At 43.7% G+C, this 20,694-nt stretch overlaps 2 protein-coding genes across 2 annotated transcripts; one reads left to right on the forward strand and one right to left on the reverse strand.

Annotated features, from left to right (window-relative positions):
- The first annotated feature begins 2,199 nt into the window (after positions 1-2,199).
- On the forward strand, positions 2,200-6,051 carry PPP1R3E (protein phosphatase 1 regulatory subunit 3E). Its single transcript, XM_032701620.1, has one exon. It carries the CDS (start codon positions 2,411-2,413, stop codon positions 3,365-3,367), a length of 957 nt encoding a protein of 318 aa, XP_032557511.1. The 5' UTR covers positions 2,200-2,410; the 3' UTR covers positions 3,368-6,051.
- A 7,832-nt stretch (positions 6,052-13,883) lies between these two features.
- GCSH (glycine cleavage system protein H) lies at positions 13,884-20,629 on the reverse strand. The gene is made up of 5 exons (XM_032701621.1): positions 20,503-20,629; positions 17,463-17,542; positions 16,277-16,340; positions 14,597-14,728; positions 13,884-14,013 (listed from the first exon to the last, which is right to left on the reverse strand). Exons 1-5 carry the CDS (start codon positions 20,627-20,629, stop codon positions 13,916-13,918), a joined length of 501 nt encoding a protein of 166 aa, XP_032557512.1. The 3' UTR covers positions 13,884-13,915.
- Positions 20,630-20,694: the final 65 nt, after the last annotated feature.

A 20,694-nucleotide genomic window follows, 5' to 3' on the forward strand; every position in this document is an offset into this window, starting at 1 on the left:
CATGCATTTATATCAAGTCTCTTTCTACCCTTTTCCCCACTATTCACACACACACACACACAGTGCTCTCACTCTCTTGCAGGGTTAAAGAACTGTTGTTTTTTACCCGACTATGACAAGAGCAGAACTCATGTGACATTTCTGAATTGTGTTCTCATGCTGTCAGTCAGTTTATATGGCTGTCCATCTGCATCTCATGTTGGCTTGACCTGGCTAGTCCAAACCTTATTGTGTTGCTTTGGGGTTTTTTTCCTTTCTTTTCACTGTATTTTCTCTCTTTTTTTATGCCACTATTTCCTTTATGACCTTTGAGGAACCTGTATTTTAAACTTGGTTACGTGAACTACATCACCTGCAATCACCAGTGAAGAAAGAAGTTGGGGTTTTTTTTGTTCCATGAAACAGTACCAGGGTTGTGGGAGGAAAGAGGAGGCTTGGGAAAGCCAAAAAGCAGGAATATTACACAAGTTTATGATAAGAAGAAGTTAGGCAACTACCATTACCAGAAGAGGGAAGTGCAACTTTACTAAGGTGCCCCAGTTGTGTAAAACACAGTGGAAACTAAATTATTCTGAAGTCTTGTTCCCTGTCCATGCCACAAAGACACTCAAACCTGACTGAATGTGTTATTGGATTTAAACCAATTTAGTTTATTAGTTCCAATAGTTTCACAATGGTTTAAAAATGCCAAGACTTTGCATATTAATGTAAAAAAGAAAGTTCTTACTCTTTACTTGTTTTAAAGTGAAATCAGCACAAAGAAGTGGTAATTCCTTAGCAAATGTTATGACAGAGAGAAATTACTCCAAAAATGATTCAAAAGGATGTAACCTGAAAACCTGTTTGAACAATTATTTGGGTCGGTTCTTTTTCTCCCCCAAATTAGTGTGAGTAGATGAAAACCAAACATGAGTTTCTGTTGTTTTCCTGAAGTACTAATTTCTCTGAGGGATGGTGTTAAAGGACAAATGAGACAATTTTAAGATCCTGGGCTGATGAATTCAGATGTAATTATTTATGTTATTAGTATTTGATTTTTCAAAACCTATGATCAGCCTGTGAATGTGAGACGGTGGCACGACAAAGCTTTGTGGTGTCAAATTTAACACTGATGAGCAGAATTTTTCATTCCCTGCTTATGAACCATCTGTCATTAAAAACATTTGGAACCCAGCAGCAATAATCTAGGATTTATTTTCATACTTATTAGTAAAGGAATTAAAGCTGATAGTTCTAATAGGAGGCAGCGAATAACTCTTCCCTGTGTTCTAGTGGCTTTTTAGCACTTGGTCCTTATCGGGTTTACTTGTCCCGTTCTTAATCTCATCAGCCGCATTTCCACTGCCCAGACTGTCAAAGGAACACCAAGTGCTGCAGATAAAATGCTCGAGGTGTAAAAAGCTCCTGCTCAGAAGCTAAATCAGAATCACATGTCAACACAGTTCAGGCTCAGGCTCTGGCAGGACGGTTGGATCATTGTTTTTAATGCAATTTACTAATTAAAAACGAGTCCCAGATTACGGAAAGTCTGGAATGAAGCGGCTTACTAAAATGGTGGTTTAGCGCCTTGAACTGGCTACAGCAGAGCCTGCTCGTCATTAAACCGTAATTCAGCTGAATATTGCTGGGCAATTGCCCAACGCTCTTCCGACAAGAACCCCCGGGGTTTCTGTGTCACAATCGTCCCCCCGTGTTTCGGCCGGAGCTGTTCGAGCGCCGGGGGCGATGAGCGGCAGGTGTATTTTATTCGGCAGATGTACAGTAAACGCATTACAGCAGATTAGCTGGATTTCTTCCTTTAAATGTACACTGCGAGATCCACGTTGCCAGCCAGCTGTTTCTTATCGGCCCGTGTAATCTCCCCGAGCCCGGCTTTGCCTCTTTCTCCCGCAGCTATTTCTGTAGCGGGTCGGGCGAGCGAGAGCGCCGCTATGAATTTTAATGTTTCCACTGGGGAATCCCTCCCGCCTCCTCTTTTTGGATGAGATCCTCGAGGAAAGACCCAGAACACAGCGAGGAGGCGGAGGAGGAAGAGGAGGAGAGGGCCGGCGTAGCCGCGGTACTGGGGGGAGCCGCGGGGTGTGATCAGGGGCCGTGGCGAGGCGGGCAGGGGTGGGAGCCATGGGCAGGGAAGGATGGCTCGGGGCGTGTGTCGCTGCCTGACCGCGGCACGGCAGCAGCGGCAGCAGCCGGAGCAGCGCGGCCCCGCCGCCGCCCCCGCACAGATGCACCCGCCGGCATCCCCCGGGGCCGGCCGCGACCTGCACAGCGCCGAGGCGATCCCGCCGGCTCCGGGCGACGGGCAGAGCCCGCGGACCGGGCGCTGAAGCCGCCTCGCCACCCGCACGAGAGGAGGAGCCGCGGGTGCCGCGCCAGCCGCCGGCCCCGCCGCCGCTCCCGCCGGCGCCCCATGGATAAGGCGGGCTCGCTGCACAGCTCGGTGCCCGCGCCGCCGCCCCGGCTCTACCTGCCGCGCAACTTCAGCTGCAGCGCCTGCCTCTATGGCAGCCTGGCCGAGCAGTGCAGGGCGGGCTGCAGCCCCGACGGCGACGCCGCGCCCACGCCCGTGGTGCGGGAGGCGGCGGGCGAGAAGCCGCCGCAGACGCGGGGCCGGGAGCCCACGCTGCCCGCCGTGCCCCCCAGCCCCACGCAGCGCCGCCGCGCCAAGTCGCTGCCCACGCCCGGCGACCGCAGCCTGCGCCCCGCGCTGCAGCACAGCCCGTCGCGCCGCAAGACCGTGCGGTTCGCCGACTCCCTGGGGCTGGAGCTCACCTCCGTGCACCTCTTCTGCGAGGCCGACCTGCCGCGGGTGCCGCTGCCCGCGCCGCCCACGCCGCGCCCCGCAGACCTGCTCAAGACCAGGAAGCCGCCGGCGCTGGGAGACCTGGAGCCGGTGCTGTTCGGGCCGCCGCCGCCGCTGCTGGAGCCGCTGTTCCCGCCGCAGCCCGGAGCCAGCCCGGGCTTCGTGGAGCGGGTGCGGCAGCACAAGGTGAGGCTGGAGTGGGTGCGGGCAGAGCCCGCGGGGCTGCGCGGAGCCGTGCGCGTCCTCAACCTCGCCTACGAGAAGGTGGTGTCGGTGCGGTACACGCTCAATGGCTGGGCCAGCTGCGCGGAGGCTCCCGCCGCGTACCAGCCGCCCGGGCCGCCCGACGGCATCACCGACCGCTTCGCCTTCCTGCTGCCCCTGGGCGCTGCCGCCGCCACCGAGGCCACGCTCGAGTTCGCCGTCCGGTACCGCGTGGCCGGGGCCGAGTACTGGGACAACAACGAGGGCAAGAACTACCGGCTGCGGGCCCGGCAGCGCCTCCCGCCCGGCACCGGCCTCCCGCAGGACCCCGACAGCTCCGCCTGGATCCACTTCATCTGAGACGGGGGCCCGGGGGGATCCCCCCGCCCGGGGGCTGCCCCGCCGCCTCCCCGAGAGCCGCCGGGAGGGCTTTTCCCGAGTTCTGTTCCCAGCGGGGTGATTTGGCTTTCCGGGGTCGCTGGCGATGCCGGGGGACCCTCGCTCCCCTCACGGGGGGTCAGGCGCGGGTTCCCCTCAGTCCGCCGGGCGCTGTGGCGGCCACCAAAGCAGCATCTGCCGGGGGGGGGTCTCGGGGGATGGGCGGGATTGAGCGGCCGGGACCGGGATCCATGGATGCACATGCTTCCAGGTGCCGGAGGGGCTGCTGTCGCCTCAGCAGGTGACAGGGAGGGCAGGGTCACAGGACATCCCTCCAGCCGTCCCATTTGCCTAATCCTGCTCAAGCAAAGCCCGGCTCGGCGAGGGGCTGGATCCGCGCTCACCCTCTCGTGTCAGTTTGGGGTTAAGGGCCTCATAGCAGAGGGCTGAGGGACAGATTAGTTTGCAACCCAAAAAGACAAGAGCAGGGATGCCCTGAGGTGTAGCTGTGTTTCATCATGCTGTAAAAATGTTTGGTTTAAAGCAAAGATTTTTTTTTTTTTTTTTAATTTTGAACCCTATTTCATGTATTTAAACATACTTAGAAAGAAGCGTCACAGCCTGATTGAAATGTAACTCATGGAGAGATTTTAAAAAGAGTTTTGGTTTAGGATTCGTGTGGTACGTTGGTGGAAGGGGCTGGCAGGGTCTGGTGTTTGTTTCTGTAGGATTGGGCCCGTAAAGCTGCTTGTGTTCAGGTCAGCAGGAAAGTCGTGGGATTGCACTGAGGGAACCAGAGACTGCAAGAGTTAAATCCATAATTCTGGTCTGCATCACAAGCAACACTTTCATTTTTATTCCTGTTGACGGTTTAACTTAATTTCTTAAGGTGTGTCAGGGCAGGAACCTCCTTTCTGAAAAATTAAGTGCTCCAAATTTTTCATAATAATTTCAGTAAGCAACAGATTTCACAAAGTTTAGTCAGACAAATGGAAGAAAGTTGCACCTTGCCATATGAAAATACATCGATAGAAATCACGGAGTATGCTGACTTCTGCCTTCAAAGGTATGTTTTAAATATGTTTTTAAATTATATTAGCAGTAAACATAGCATTTTCCTTTTAAAACTCAGATTTTCGGGAGTTCAGATGAGTACAGGTTGTGCTGGTGCCAAATCTGGGTGCTAATTTTCCAGGATTGGGGGGGGGTGTGTTTGCAGGAGAGGGACCTCTGCAAATCCAACTTCTGAGAGTGGCAAAACCAATGTCAGCATGATCTGCTGGTTATGAAGGGCTGTCAGGTCAGGCCTTTGAGGTTTTGGACCCTCTGTACGTTGTTAATGAATGAAATGTGATTTTTAACTTCATTTTTATGTTCCTTGAAAGAGTTAAGTGTCCCAAGCAGCTTGAGTAATGTCTGGAGTAATGAGTTCTCACAGAACCTTTTGACTTTGGTGGGAATTGAGAGCACTTTTGTCTCCTGAGGGTTTGGTTCAGTCAGAATAATTAAACTTCTAAATTCTGGGGGAAAAAGAGGTCTGGAAAGTTGATGGGAAAAGAGTATTTAATTTAATTTCTCTGGATCACTGTCTCTGATTTAATGGAAGTAATAACAGGACTGCTTTCTGTAGTACTGGTAACTTGGTTTTAATTTCCCAGGCAGTTTTCTAATCCCTGTGTTTTTAATGAAACAGAATATAAGAGAAATGTACTGTCAGCATCTCCTGAGGATTTCACATTTTAGAATATTAAGGTCCCCATCTTGTAATACAGTAATCCTATAAGTTGCTAGAACATGGATATAAAGCTAGAATTGCACAAGTAGGGTCTTAAAATGCTTATGATTAAAGCATATGAAGTGGTGTATTTGATTAAAAAAAGCCCAAGTGTCTTTTAGTTGAAATTATATTTTTTTTATAAGAGCCTTAATACTGGAGAGAAGGAAAAGGACTTGTCTCCATTTGAAAGCACTTTGAAATCTGTAGAAATACAGCAAAACATCTTTTATTTATGTGTTAGAGCTTTCCAAAGCACTTTTTGCTTGGCCTTTTTCACCCAAAGAGTGAACCAACAGTTGGATGGTTGGAAAGACTAAAATGCTTGGAGAAAACAGTAGTTTCTGTGCATTTTAGGTCAACTGATGCTGCAAGTTTGCTCATGAAATTCTAACGAGATTCCTGTTTACTGTTTCAATGGCTTTAGAAACACAAACAGGGCTAAAACCATTTTTAACAGTGAATGATTCCAGAACTCCAAAATTATTTTCCAGTGAAGGGCAGTTTTCATTGTCATTTGATTTATGCAGCATCTATCTATCTCTAAAAATTCCCTAAAGGTCTCTAAAAAGTTTTAAAAATCTCCTTCTAACACCTGTGGCTTAAACTCTTTCAGCTTGGGATACCCAAGTGGATTACATGCACCAAGTACACTGGGAGGTTGTTGTGCTACCCTTTATTTTTTATCACGATTTAGGTGAAATTACTGTTGCTCTTGGTTGAAATTTTGCAGTCAGAATTGGGCTGTGGCTTTACAATACTGTTCAAAGGTCACTGTTCTTTTATTTATGGCTGCCTTTGCCACAGACAGATTTGAATATTAAAACTTTTGGGGCTGTGGAACACCAGAAGAATGTCCTGTGAAACAGTTCTCCTGAGCTTCCAAGCAGTTCAGCCTGACCTAAACCTGAATTTTGTGAGTAACTTCAGGGGTTTGGGCTTGATCCCAGATTATGGATAACATACATGCAAGTCCAGTAACAGACATGGCCCTTCTGGAAGCATTTAGGAACAGCTCCTTCTCCAAGCTGGAAAGGTGAGGCTGCACCAGCAGCTTTGACTGGAGGATGCTCTTGATGAGCTCTGTGGAAGAAGATTGAGGTGTTTTAATAGAAATTATCAGTGGTATATGCCAAAGTTGCACCTCTTCAATTACACATTTGCTGTTCTATCACATGAATTTATTTCCAAGCAAGACTCACTCAGATTTCCAACCACATGTTTTGGTTGCACTGGCCATGAGTGTTTTGTCCCTTGGCAGCATTCCTGTAGCTTCCAGTCCCTTAGATTTCAACCTGATGCCATCTCTGTGTGGCTTGCTGGAAGCATGGTGATAAATGGAGATGAAATGAAAATATCAAATGATATTTATATAATATTTACATAAACTTTGAGGAGAAAAAAACACATTTTTAACCATTTTTAAGTTGGCAGGACACCCATCCTTTTAACGGGAGCACGAGCAAAACTGCTTTTTAAAAATCCTGTTTCTGAAGAATGTTGTTCAGCAGAAAGAACTTTCACAAGCAAAGTAAAATATTTGAAGATTTTTCAAGCCAACCAGCTCTTTGTATTTTTATTTGCATGGATGGAGCTCATGGCACCTCCCTTTCCAAGTGATTCCAGAGTGGTTTAGGCAAGGCCATGATCCTTGGGTCCTGTGCTTCACTCTGAAGTGAATTATTCACTGCTCATATCTCTGCAGATGTAAAAGTGTCTCTGGCATTTCTGGTGCAAAGCTGTAGCTTTATGGGACGTGCCATGTTATTGTGTGTGCACTATAATGTTAATTTATACAGCCAGTCAAGTTGTACTGTATGTCTGACAGGGATGTTTGCTGCTTCCCACTTGAACTGGCAGGTTTTTGCATGTGATTCCATGCCTTTCGTGGCACTATTTTGGAAATTTACCCTAATTATTAGAGAGCCTAAAAGGAATCAGAACTATTGACTGTAAATGGAATTTCAGCTAGCTAAGCATATTATTTATGAGCATAAAACTGAAACTGTCCTACTTATTTTCAATAAGTACACATGATTTCAGGTAAATTAATTTTTTTTTTTCACCTTTTACCACTTGCAAGCAACTTTTTGCTGTGAATGTGTGTGCCTCAGAATCTCAGAAAGCAACAGAATAAGTGCACACTCTGTTGTTTCAGCAGATGTGAGGGGAAAATGTATCACTTGAATGAACAGATGTCTGCTCATGCAGAAGCATCACCCCTTTACAGAGACATGAAATGTTTTTCCACAGAGCCAACAGGCAAGCAGCTGCTAATTTTAATAAAAAGTAGCCCTACAGAAATAGTCAGAATCCGATATTTAACATATTATTGAGTATATATTAAAATTTTTACGTGCCTTTCAGCATTTCCTAGGAAGAAATCTCCCGTGTTCCTTAGCTCTCCCACCAGAAGTCCAATAAAGACTTTGTCATTAAAATGAAATTTATACTAAAATATAATAATCTCTTCTAATTCCTGACACATTCTCAGCTGTGCCAGACATCCTGAATCTGTAGCAGCAGGAAGAATTTGATTATGTTTTCCCATATTACAACGAAAGAAATGTCAGAAATATGTCTTCCTGATACACCTCTACAATTGTGTAGTTAATTAAAAAAAAAAAATCTGTGACTATAGTTGATATAACAAGATATATTTATTGTATATATTCACCTCTTGCACAGATATTCTAAATATATATTCTGTCTGAAGCCAGAAGTTCTAGTTTTTTATGAAATCTGTTTGTGGAGACGTGGTCTCTTCAGCTCTTACTGTTATTTATCTGATGCTGCATAATGAGTATCATTAAAACTTTAGGATGGATTTTATCTGCCTGCAGAGGTCATATCATGACATTAAAGTGCTCACTGGAGGGAGAAGCTGAAGAAAATTACTTTTACCTTCCAGTTCTACTGCATGGCTTTTTGGGGAATCCTCAGTCATCCTGTTTCCTGTGCTCACTCCTCGTGCACGTGTTTGGAGAGGATGGAAGGATTGTTGAATGGATGAAATTCTTTTTTGAGCACTGAAATGAAGGTTTTTCCATCATAAATAGTTTAAGGCAAGAAGTAAATATAGTCAATATTGTTGTAAAATGAATTTTAGAGCCTTATGTGGAGCTGGTCAGTGTTTTGTTTGGAAGGGAAGGTGGTGGCGTATTTCAAAATGAAACATGTTCAGGGAAACACACCTGTTTCGAAGGAAGGTTTTCTCAGGTTCAGCTTATTAGAAGAGAATTGCCCCAAAATAAATAAGATTACTTCCCTACATCCCTGTATGGACTTGAATGTAGGTCTTGCATGATCAGAGTGGATGCTGAGCTATAAAACCATTGGCTATTGCTTGGATTCTTTCTTTATCCAACCTATAAATATGACTTTTTACTTTACAGAGAGGAGTTTTGACCCTGAGTTTCCCCATCTCACGGGAATATCCTCTTCATTCAGCTCTGCTGTTGAGAGAGGTCTGATTTTAATTTTATGCCACATGAGAAGATTATTTTCCATTACATTTTTGGAGGGGAAGGCAGGAAAACTGTTTTCCTTGCAGTTTTAGTTTTACAACATGAAACAGTAGCATGCAGCCTGAAAATTGCTTGAAATAACATATGCACTAGTGATTCCAAAGAATATAGCTAAGAGAAATGTCCAGTGTGAGATGTGCTTTTTATAAAAACATATGTGCTTTGGTCTAGTAAGGCAGGGAGAAAGTCCTAGTCTCCAGTGCAAGTGTATTAATGCCAGGGATTTCTTTCTATGCAATTCTATGGTGCACCTGGGTTTTTTTAGGGGTTAACTTGACTGGTGTAGTTGATGTTATCAGTGTGTTGTGTACAGAATATTCTGTTAAAAGTGTCATTAAGGAAATTGTGTGTCTTAAATGGTGTTATAACTTTAGGCTCTTTTTTTTTTTTGTCTGATCTGACTTCACTAAATCATAATAATGCTCCTCTTAAAAGTACCAAGACAATATTTCATCAAACTCTATAACCAAGGCTCACACATTACACTTTAAACCACCTTCTAGGACAAAATGTTGTGTTACTGTTGTGAGTTTTAAACTTTTTTTTGTATTTCTCTATCTTAAAAAAGCCAAATTGTATTATCCTTTTAAACTCAAGGAGCTAATGTGTACGTTTTTAAAGCTGATCAAAAGCAGTAAAACTGAACTTGGTTGGGATTACTCATAAATCCAGTTTCTAAACTGTGGCACAACCTGTCCTGACTCCATGGAGGTGCACCCAGATGTGAAGTTCAGGTATTTTAAGGTTGATCCAAGCTGAGCTCTGCCTGGCTGCAAAACCTGCCAACATCTGGACATGAATCCATGTTGTAACCCAGGAAAATTCTGCTGTGACAGAGAATTAGAGTTCTTGGAATGGTTTGAACAAACCTAACTCCTCCCTTGTAGTGTCACACCAATGATTTCTCTCTGTAATGGACATTCTGTCCTGTTGAGGGGAGTGTTCTTCAACATGCAAGTTTTTAATACTGTTTCTTTGATTTAACTCTGTTTTAAAAAAAAAATGTTACTTGACTGGTAAATTACATTTAGTTGTAGTGTCTTCTGCAATGTTTATATTTCACCAAACAATGTTTGTTTCTAATGTTTGTAAAAAAAAAAAAAAATGTAATATCACCAGAAGTCAAAAATCAATGTTTTCTAATAATGCCTTGTAACTTACCCAGCCTTACAGTATTTCAGACAATTTTCCACCAAAACCGCATCTAGTCACTGGTTGTCACAATTATGAAAAATATATATATATTTATAAACCTGTAGCTTCTAGCTGCCATTAAAGATTAATGATACAAATCACGAGCACGTGGTGACTACAAACCTCATTTTTTTTTATTTTTTTTTTAGAGCTGACAAACCATGATGTCTTTTTTTGTTGGGGATCTGAAACAATTGTGTTCCAATGCATCTGCTGTGCTTGTGTGAAGACATGTTGGGATGTACCTGCACAAATGAAGCAGATATCTGATATTTGGGGCCAGGTTTTCTGCCAACCTGTCTTAGGAGGGTTCTCAGTGGAAGCTGCACTTTGAGTTCTGTTGTTAACTGGTCTTGTAGGAATATTTTCATATTTGAAGGAGACAGGGTGGGATCATCAGTGGGTGTAAATGTAATGTGGCTGCTTTTCTTTAACCAGTACTTTTAAAGCCTTTTTTATAATATGGGTAAAAGCCACATGGCCACGAGGAGAAAAAAATGTTTTGTGTTTATTCTCATGTAATTTGTACAACTTATTTTTCTGTCCTCTTTCAGAAACATCTGCTCGGCTGTCTCATTAATAATAATTTTTTTGCACGTGTTTCTTTGGAAGGGCAAACTAATTAAAATTAGCCCTAGATTTCTTTTTTCCTTTTTAATTTTTTCCTTCCCCAGAGGGAATGTTTTCTGATTTAACATCTACCTTATCTTTCCGTTCAAGTAAAAATGAACTCTTAGCCCACATAAATGACAGAATCTAGAATTGTTTTCTGAAGGTGCCATAATATAAATATTAGACTGTAATAGTTAGAATAATAGAGTGTAATTTCCCTTTTGTTTGGTGAGGCAGATGCTTTGAATTTAAAACTGCTGTTATGCTTGAGCGACCTTGAAGTAATGAGATTATAGTTCAAAGTGAAATTGTAATGAAGTCATGGTGGTCTAAAAAAAACACCAAGAAAAGGAATAGTTTTACATTGTTCTTTAGTCTTGGATTAATTTTTCATTTTTTTCACTCTTGAATGGGACAAAATATGACTATGGTAATTCATCTGATGATTAATCAGAATTACTGTAGATAGTCTTATTAATAACAAGTGTTAAAATGTGTGCAGTATTCAGGCAGTTTTACTGTTGATAACAAACTCCATTTCCTAATGTCCCTCTGTGGCTGTTTCTTGGAGTCCACCAACAGTTTTTGGTGTGACCAATGAGTTGAACTGGCTCAGGGGATGTGTGGAATGCCAGGGCTCTCTTCAGTGAGGGCCTGGCACCAACAGAGGCAGCAGGAACAAAGGGCAAGGCCAAAGAGGAGGAACAGGGAGCAAGGGCCTGGTCTTTCAGCCTCAGGGAGCTGGGAGATCAGCTCAGGTTCTCCTGCAACCTCATCCCAGGAGCTTGGGCTGTTGTCATGAGTGAGAGCTGCGGTCCCAACCCCTCCCTGACCTCTGGATGAATGTCTCTTCTTCTTTGGAACACTCCACGTATCCAGGGGCAGGTAGGGAGGAGAAATAGGGATTGCCTGTGCTGCTTCCAAAGCATGTCCCTCTGCAAGATTCCCCAGCAGAAATACTACTGCAGGTCAGATAGAAGCAGAAATATATCAAAGCACCACGTTGTCCTTCAGTTACTCTTTAAACCTATGGAAGGTGAGGGAACTTGACAACAAACCATCCCTATCAAAGCTTTGAACAGCTAAATTCTCTTTTATATTTAACACATTTACCAGGGCAAGCTGGTGCAAGAAATGCCCCTTGGCCTAACAGAAAGCTGCAGAACTGTTTCAGTGGTAGATGGGGGTGATGTATTGCAGGACAAAAATGATGTGCAATGGTGATATTATCACCAGTTTTATCACTGGCTTTGCCTTAGCAGTTGTGGCACAAGGGAGGGCTTCTCAGAACAGCCAGGAGTTGCCAAGAACACTTATTTCTGTCGTTTTCTCTTGATCCAGACCCGTGCAGTGAAGAAGGGAGGGGGGTGATGGCTGCACAACAGAAGTGCTCTTAGGTCTGAGAAGTGCAGACTCATCCTCCTGCCTTGTGGATTGACCTTCATGGTCAGAGAAAGGTGTAAGTGCTGCACTTCCATTAAAATGCATCTCGAAGCGAAATACATTCAAGAGCATAAATAATTGAATGCTATAACCAAATGACAAATAAAACAGCCTAATAGCAAAGGATGTAGGGTGCTTGTACTGCATTAAAATAGATCAGGTCTGAAGTGACTGAATTATGCTTTGTCAGGAAGAGAGAAATATCAATATTGTGAGGCAAACTCTGACCCAGCCAGATACCACAGACTCAGTTCTCTGCCAAGGACTGTTCTTAGACTGTGCCTGAAGTAGTGGAGAAAGTGGAGAAAATTATATTAAGGACCCTCCTAAGCTGCTCTCAACATTTGTCTGTGCCAGCTGCAGCATATCTTGCTGGTAATTCTTGCTGATGGATATTGCTCGAGAGTCTTTTACTCTCGTCTCACATCCATGAGGTCCCATTCCCCGGGAATATCTTGCCAAAAGATGTTGTTTTCCATTAGTTCAGCCACATGATGATGGGGGGAATAAAACGAGGCTTAAGTTAATTCCTTTGTTACATGTAGTGCTGTGAGAAGTGCGTTTTAAACGTTTTCAGCGAAGCAAGATCTGCTTAATATTTTTCCTGACCTTGCAGTTGCCTCCCGGGCAAGTGAGTGACCTCGAGGCTGAGGTGTCACTGCTGAGGTGTCACTGTGACCTGGGGACCAGGCTGGGCGTTCCTCGCCCCGTCTGTAACGATTTGAGTGCCACCGTGTGGTGAATTCAGGCGGCGATTTCCATTTTTAATTGCGGTTATTTGGATCAGCACAGGTCCCCGTTCATGACCTGAAGCGTTCCACCCACGGGTGACATCCTGTTATTTATTGATTTTGCGATATTCCTGGGGTTTCTTTCTCTTCTCCAAAATATCTAGTGCAAGGGGGTGCAAGTTCCTTTGCCTCTTGCTGTGTGATCTCCACACATCCCAGCTTTAAGCAAAAGAACATCCATTCTCCAGCTGTACACCACAGAAGGTTGAATTTCAGATTTTCTTTTCAGACAGTTGTCATTTACCCACATTCATGCTTAAACTGCTAATACAGTTTAAATGGGCGAAGTTTAAGGAAGAGACCAGATTTTCCAATTTTTACTGTTCTCCAGGTCCCTTAGGGCATTACAGAAATTACTGTTTTACTGATCAAGACACACATGGAAACATGATATGTCAAACTATTGCTGATCACACAATTTACACAAGTCTCTGCTCTTCTGAAGTCACCACAAGATGTAGAATCAGTTCCTTAATTATTTGTGTCTTACATAGTGTTCACTGGGCAAAAACACAGCCTAAATAATCCACCCTAGAACCTTGAAAAACTATCATTGCATGAGCTTTGCATACTAAGAAAGCACAGAAATGGGAAGACAAGGCCCAGACCTGCTGCCTCCCAGGCATAATTAACTATATAACAGTTGATTATGTAGTAAAACAAGAAGTGAAAATAGAGGATTAATAGATTCTGTAAAGAAGTAAAAATTACACAGAGAGGTAGCTGATATGGCTTCTCCTTTTTTTTTGGCATCATCTTTGCAACTCTAAGTAGGAAGAATACAAGGAGATTAGGGAGACACTGCTTTTCCACATCTTGGGAACAATAAAAAGGTATTTCAGGGAAAGCTGTAGTCCAGGTTACAAGAAGAGTCATGTTCCTGCCACAGAATTACCATATTAAGGCTGTTGTTACTAAATTTTATGTCAAATGAATCTCAGGAAGTGTATATTTTAGCCAATTTTGTTTCCCCAGAACATTCTGAAGTCACATGAATCACACAACAGAATAAAAACCCCTCTCAAGTACACAGATGTGGAACATCTTTATCACTGCAATTATTTATGGTCTTGTGTATGTGGTCATAAGTGGTATTTTTCAGGTTGTCAAGTCTGGATATTCTGTATTTCCTCAAGTGATGACAAACTACACTGAAGTATTTTATATGAATTTATTTCATTATTCCAGCTCAGTCCTCAATGGATTTTATGTATTTCTCATAGGCATCTTCAGTCATCAGTTCATCAAGTTCAGCAGGGTTTGCCACAGTCATCTTGATAAGCCAACCTGTGGTTAGGAAATTAAAAAGAAAGAGTTGCTAATATCCTACAAGGAAGATTCATTCATGTTCCTGCCTTAGGAAAGCACTCCCAGCAGCACATCAGCACTGGATCACCAGAGAATCAACTGGATTTTTGTGCAGGCAAAATAACATTTCAGTATTTTAAAAAATCAACAGCCAACCAACCTGTCATAAGAAATGGCCTTTTGAGTCAGATCAATTGTCTAATTTAGTGCTGGCTCTGACAGTGGCATTAAGGAGACACTGTCTGGAAAGAATAGAGGAGCCTGACCCCTCAGGATCATGAGCTGGTACAAGATCCAAGAAACAGAAATGCAGTCAAGGGAAATACATTTAAATTCAACCACAGTCTGTGTCTGAAAAGAACCCATTGTAAAACCCTTGTCAGAGACAAGGCTGTGATAATGCTCTCATGTTAAATTTCACTGGGCTTGAACTATATTCGATTCAATATATTCCATTTAATTCTCCACACCATTACACTGGAAGAACAGGAATTGCAGAGCCATTTATGACAGCAATAATCTCAGAGGTATTCGTTACTGGAAGATAAAAATCACATCTTACCATCTTGATAACAAGATTTATTGACAAGCCCTGGATTATCTGCAAGGGCACCGTTAGTCTCAGTTACTTCTCCTGTGAGAGGAGAATAGAGTTCACTAGCAGCTTTCACACTTTCCAAAGCCCCAAACTCATCTGAAACAGAGGACAGGATTGAATGTTTTTAAGAGGAAAACACAGAGCACTTCAGTTCTTTTAGTCAGATGTTCTGATGATGATCTAACCAGTGAAATGTCTTGACCTTGAGCAAGAAAATCTGTCAGATAATCTGTCACCCACTTTATGACAACGATCAGCAGTATTAAATTTGATGTTTATGCCCCTGAATTATTCTGGGGAATGTGCCCAGCACTGGCTACTACAGAAGGGACAGAAATCCCTACATTTGGTGAATCCTTTGGCTAAAGCCCCACAGCACGTGATAGGATATCAGGTTAGAAGGAACAACATCCAGCCCTTGCTGCACGAGACCTAAACCTGCCTTTTATCTACAATTTAAACCTTTCTATACAGTAACTTGGTTACAAAATAAACACAGTCACAATTTCAGGAATCCCACTTTTCCTTCAGAAAGGCTATCAAGTGTTGGATCTGCACTCACTGGAACACACACATTAGTATTGAGGAGCCCCACACTGGGAGCACCCAGCAGCTCTTCCCTTTCTCCTGTTCTGTGGGAAAGGGGGCCTGGAGCAATGTCAGCCCAGAGCAGCTCTAAGCCACAGGCAAACAAGACAGAGGCTGAAGGAGCTGTCAGAAGAGTAGAGAGGCATCAGCACAAGGGGTCTGAGAACAGCTTGTTCTGGGAAAGCTTGGAATTAGACTAAGGCCAGAAGGAGGAGAAAAGAGGAGAACTTCAAAGGAAACGGAATTCCTTCAGATAAAGCAAAACTACAAGTTGGTTAATTAAAATCCTAAACAGAAGGACTTTTTGTCTAACAGTCACCATTCAATGTGATGCAATGGATTTGGCCAAAACAGTCTGATACAACCTCTTCCACAGGAAGGATGGCAGAAGAAAGGCTTCCTACTTTACCTCATAATCTAAATTCCTTTTTTGCAGTGTCTGAAGCTCATGACAATCCTTCCTTCATATCCTAGTGAGGCAGCTCCCTGTGTGACACAGGAAAAGGCTTTTCCTTTCTACCTGTTAATGCTCCCTCTTCTTTAACATGCAAAATTACAGAACTGAATGGTGAAGAACATAATTTGTACATTGCTAAGGAGCAAAACCCTGTGATTACATCTGATACCCCAAAATTACTGAGTCTGGATATTTGTGGAAAAATTAGTGTTTGATATCAATTAAATGTTTCACATTGTGCAACTCACAAATGTGTTAACTGGAGGAGTACAAATAAATACTTGCAAGTCCAAATCAAAGCATAAATATCTTAAAAACAGATTACAGACAAAATTATTAAAAGAAATATTTCAAATATTTTATTTTTTAATAAATTTCTTCACAGTTCAAGCAGCAGGTATTTTCTGCTACCGAGCACTGTCTGACAGAATTTGAAATTAAAGCAGCCTCTTGCAGAAATACTGGAATTTATTTTGCATCCAGAAGCGTTATAATGGTATTAATGACCATAAATATTAATTCATAAAATTCATCTTTGCAAAGGAAGGGTGGGATGAGTTAGAATAATTACTTCATTAGCAACTAGAGCTGAAACTCACCGTGTTTACTCAATTTTGTCCCAATTTCTGGAAGACTACAGTAAACAACGTCTCCTAATGCTTCCTTAAAAGAAAAACAAAAGCATAGCTTAAGGAAAGTATACACAGCAGAGAGCTGATACAGTAACTCTGGAATGTGTGTATAAACACTCTCTAGATTTAGTTCTCATCTTTAAGCATTACATGTTTTTCACTTTTTCTTTTTAAACACTTAACATGAAAAAACTGGATTGTTTTCTCGTGCCCCAAATGCCAAATTACTGCTTCTCTATTACAGTGCTAATAACCCTCAGGCTCAGTTTATATGCAGATTCCTTCTGGCAGAATGAGGAATAACATCTGCTCACCTTCTTAGCATCAGTTACAGTAACAACTGTTTCAAAGGACAAAGTTCCCAGTGTTTTGAGGGAATTATCTTTTTGTTACAAAGCACAGAGGATTTACTTCCAGTGCAATCTGAAAGAAGGTTCAGTGATTCCTTCGCAGAGACAGGGACACCTGGAGAGCTGTTAGCACACAGTTTGCCCTTAATGGCTTAATTGGGACCCTTATCACCATAAGAATTGGCTCAGGTACCCTATCTCACCAAAGAGCAGGGATCTCAAATGTTATCCACAGAGAACTGAGATCACAGGAAATGCTGCTTGTCCTAAGAAACATTAATTCCACCTATTCACAGCTTGTCCCATTCATTTTTCTCACCCAGCGAATCTCTGTCCTGAATTTGCCTGTGGCCATTCCAAATCAATTACCTGCACCAGACCAAAACAAAAAATCCAAAGGAACTCCTGTGCTTGCATGAGAGGTGTGTGCCATGTTGTACATCGATTCACAACTGGTCTTTAGCCAGAGGGATTTCACCATGGGAAATGTGACCTAAAAAAGCACATGATGTCCCCTTCACACAGCCACCAACGGCTCAGGCCTAGAAGAACTGAAGGAATAAAGCTCCTCATCAAGTTCAGCTCTCCACAGGCTCAACCTGAAGCGATTAAGAACTTCTCAGAATGCTAAGTAGCACAAATATCACCAACAGTGTGACAGATCCAAGCCCAAAAATCGCGCTCGGTGTGTAACACACACAGTTAAAACGGTAAAGAAACCATAGGTGTCCAAAGAGCAAGGCCAGGAGCAGATATGCCCAAATAAATATTGCAGGCCTGGGGGAGGAGGGAGGGATCAATACCTGGGCAAAATCAGTGATTCCTACTGTTCCAATGCCATTATCCACAGATATCCACTCGTGCTTGTCTGTGAACTTGCGGGCTGAAAGGAAACAAACTTGACATTTGAGGAAGAAGTGAAATGTTGCTGGGTTAAATACAGTAACACATCTGCAGGCTTAAACTGGGGGGCTTTCTACTACAGTTCTGTTCATTTTTCTTGGGAAATATCTTACACAGCACAAACAATTTACAGAAGCCTCTTGTTCTGCCCAGTGACACGGCAGAAGCTCACTGGGTGTCTTACAGCATCTCATTCAAAGCTGTCACAGATCTGTGTCAAATTAAGCCAAATTAATAAAGGACAAAAACCAGTGAAATCATGCTGACAGCTGTTACTTAAGAGAATTAGCTCTCTGTTAATACAGTGACTCTGAGGAAGAACACTTTAGTTATTCTGTATCATTTTAAAATAAGCCCGTTTAAAACCTTGTAAAGTCATTTCACAGGAAGGTTACAACTCTCCATCCATTTTACATCTGCAAGATTCAAGACACCTTTATTAGAGGCAGTTGTTTTCATAAAGTCACATGGAGACACTTCAAAAGAAGTATCTGAATCAGGCAACGTTTTTCTTGCTAACATTTTTACATGGAACTTTTTTTACTCAGCATTTTAGCTGCCTTGTCTGTTTTCTCACTTCCATATAGTTTCCCCACAAATACCTCCTTACTTATTTTTAATTTTAACTAATTTATTTTTAATTTTCACTTGCAGCACCCATCCAACCAGGCAAGGGATGTTGCAGAAGCTGGATAACTTCTGAAACAGAGCTCCCTGTGTGTTTGGTGCCAGGGCAGTGCAGCTGGACTTTCCTTTTGAGCTCAAAATTCTCCTCTCAGGCTCTTCCTCTGGGCTGGACTCTTTACAGCACCCACCAGAGAAATTACACTTATGCAAATCCCAATTACATTTTGGTAAATCCTTTTATATTTTCTAAACTTGCACATGAAGGAAAACAGAAGTTCTCACTGTAGACCTGCTAAAATCTTTCCACTATACGTCTGTCGAATTTTAAGCTGTTTTAATTGCAGGCACCCTCTTATTTGTTCAACAGAAGCAAGTCTCAGATAAAATGGTTTGTCTTTGAATAGGGCCTAAATTTTATAGCCCTCAATACAGCAATACATATTTTGCAAGTGGAGTACACCAAAAAATTGAGTAAAGTGTAAATATGATGTATTTTCCCATAAATTATCACTCAAAACCCCCAGAGAATTTCAGATAGCATTCTTTATACCTACAAAAACATCTCCTGACACACTCCAATGAACAGAATAAATCAAATGTCTTAAATCATTTTAGGTCAAGACATTAAACCCACAGGAATTCTATTGGAAATGAGTAATGAACCATAAGAATGGAGAATGACACACAATCTCAAACCCAAGCTGAACACTTGTGATGTTACAAATGTCACACAGAAACCAACAAATACATTTTTATTTTGGATAATAATATTACACAACATCTGTTTATAAAGCAAGGCTAATAAAAAAACAGAACACTTTCACATCAGTGGAATACAGCAGTAAAATGCTCTGAACAGTTGGAAGAGAACATAAGTTTCTTTCAGGATAAAAAAAAAAAGTGAGAAATTAGGAAATCTAAGCATGCACCAAAAAACACCATAGCTAAAGTAAAGGTCAAATTAAAAACAGTTAATAAGTAATCTCAAAATTTGAACTTTGATCTCATGTGATCAATCAACTCAGATGAATATGAATTGTCAAAGCATACCAAATCTCTCCCCTGCATTCTTTTTCAGAAGAGCAGCTGAATTTCCTCCAGCTTCACCCATTTCAACAGGACTTTGGTTTCAGCTTAACTAACACATTCTGAACTCAACCCTTCATTCAGTGTAACCTGCTTCTATTAAATACTTCATAAATACACATCTGAAGAGTGAACTCACACTCCCACAAAGAGGCATACAAACTTTTTCCTCTCTGCCTTCAAGTGATATGTATAGAAAAACAATGGGTACCGTAATCAGAATAGTGAAAAGGCTCAGACTGAATTTGCAAATAATGAGTAACAAACGTTATTCCTTTCACTTGCAGCAGAAGGCAGTTAAGCAGGTAGGTTTAAGACTGTCTGGAAGAAAACTGATGAGCTTTTCTTAGTGGCTGTGTTACTTTTATAGCATATTTGCCTCCTCACCTACTTTTTTAACATTTCTGTTTGCTAGAGTACCACAGATTCTGTTCTTCAGACTTCTGTGGGCAACTTCCATTCAAAGAGAGCTTCGACAGCAGCAGATGCCTTCAGACTTAAGTACACAGAGCAAAACCACCCCAGGCACTGATGTGCCAGTCCATCTCCTGCCTTGCCCCTGGTGCAGCTCTGGCTGCCCGAGCAAAACTTCTTCATCCCAAATAGGCTCAAGGCCCTGAAAACCCGGCTGGGGCTCCCCGGCCCTGGCTCTGCCCCCACCAGACACCCCCTCCTGCCCCTTTCTTGTGCTGCTGGTGCTCCTTGGAGCTGTTTGGGGGCGACAATCCCAGGAAAATACGTGCTGTGTTGGTCAAGCTGGTGCTCTCCGCGCTCGGCCCGCTCCTCAAAGCTGCTGGCTGGGGGAGGCTGAGCCTCTGTGCTCAGAGCAGTGGTGGTGAAAAGTTCCTTGGCAACTGAGGGAGGTGAACCTGCTCCCGGCGGGAGCGGGAACGTGGAGAGTGTCAGAAGCGGGACAAGGGGCAGGGACGAGCCCTGCGCGGCCTCAGCGCTATTGCGGGGCTCTCCCGGTACCCTCCGAGGGGCCGCCGGGACACACGGCTGGGCGGGAGGGAGGGAATAAGGGATGGAAAGAGGGAGAGATGCAGGGATAGAAGGAGGGACAGAGGGAGGGAAGGAGGGATACAGAGCGGCTGCCGCCCGGCGGGACCTGCGCCCCGGCTGCCCCGCGCACACCGCACCGGCGGGCGAGGTCCCGCAGCCCACCCTGCCCGCAGCCTCCCCGCGGCGCCGGGCCGCGCTCCCCTCGCTCCCCGGGCCGGCACTCACCGGACAGCAGCAGCGCCCCGGTGCGCAGCCCGCGGACCGCGGGCACCCGCGCTGGCGGCGGGAGGCGCGGGCAGCGCGGCGCCAGCGCCAGCACCGGCCCGACCCGCCACAGCGCTCTCCACGCCATCTTTGCCGCGGGCGGGCGGGGGCGGCGCCGGCGGGAGGCGGTGATGGCGGCGGGGCGGGGACGGG

Source organism: Chiroxiphia lanceolata, chromosome 13, assembly GCF_009829145.1.
Source record: "Chiroxiphia lanceolata isolate bChiLan1 chromosome 13, bChiLan1.pri, whole genome shotgun sequence".
NCBI classification, from domain to species: domain Eukaryota; kingdom Metazoa; phylum Chordata; class Aves; order Passeriformes; family Pipridae; genus Chiroxiphia; species Chiroxiphia lanceolata.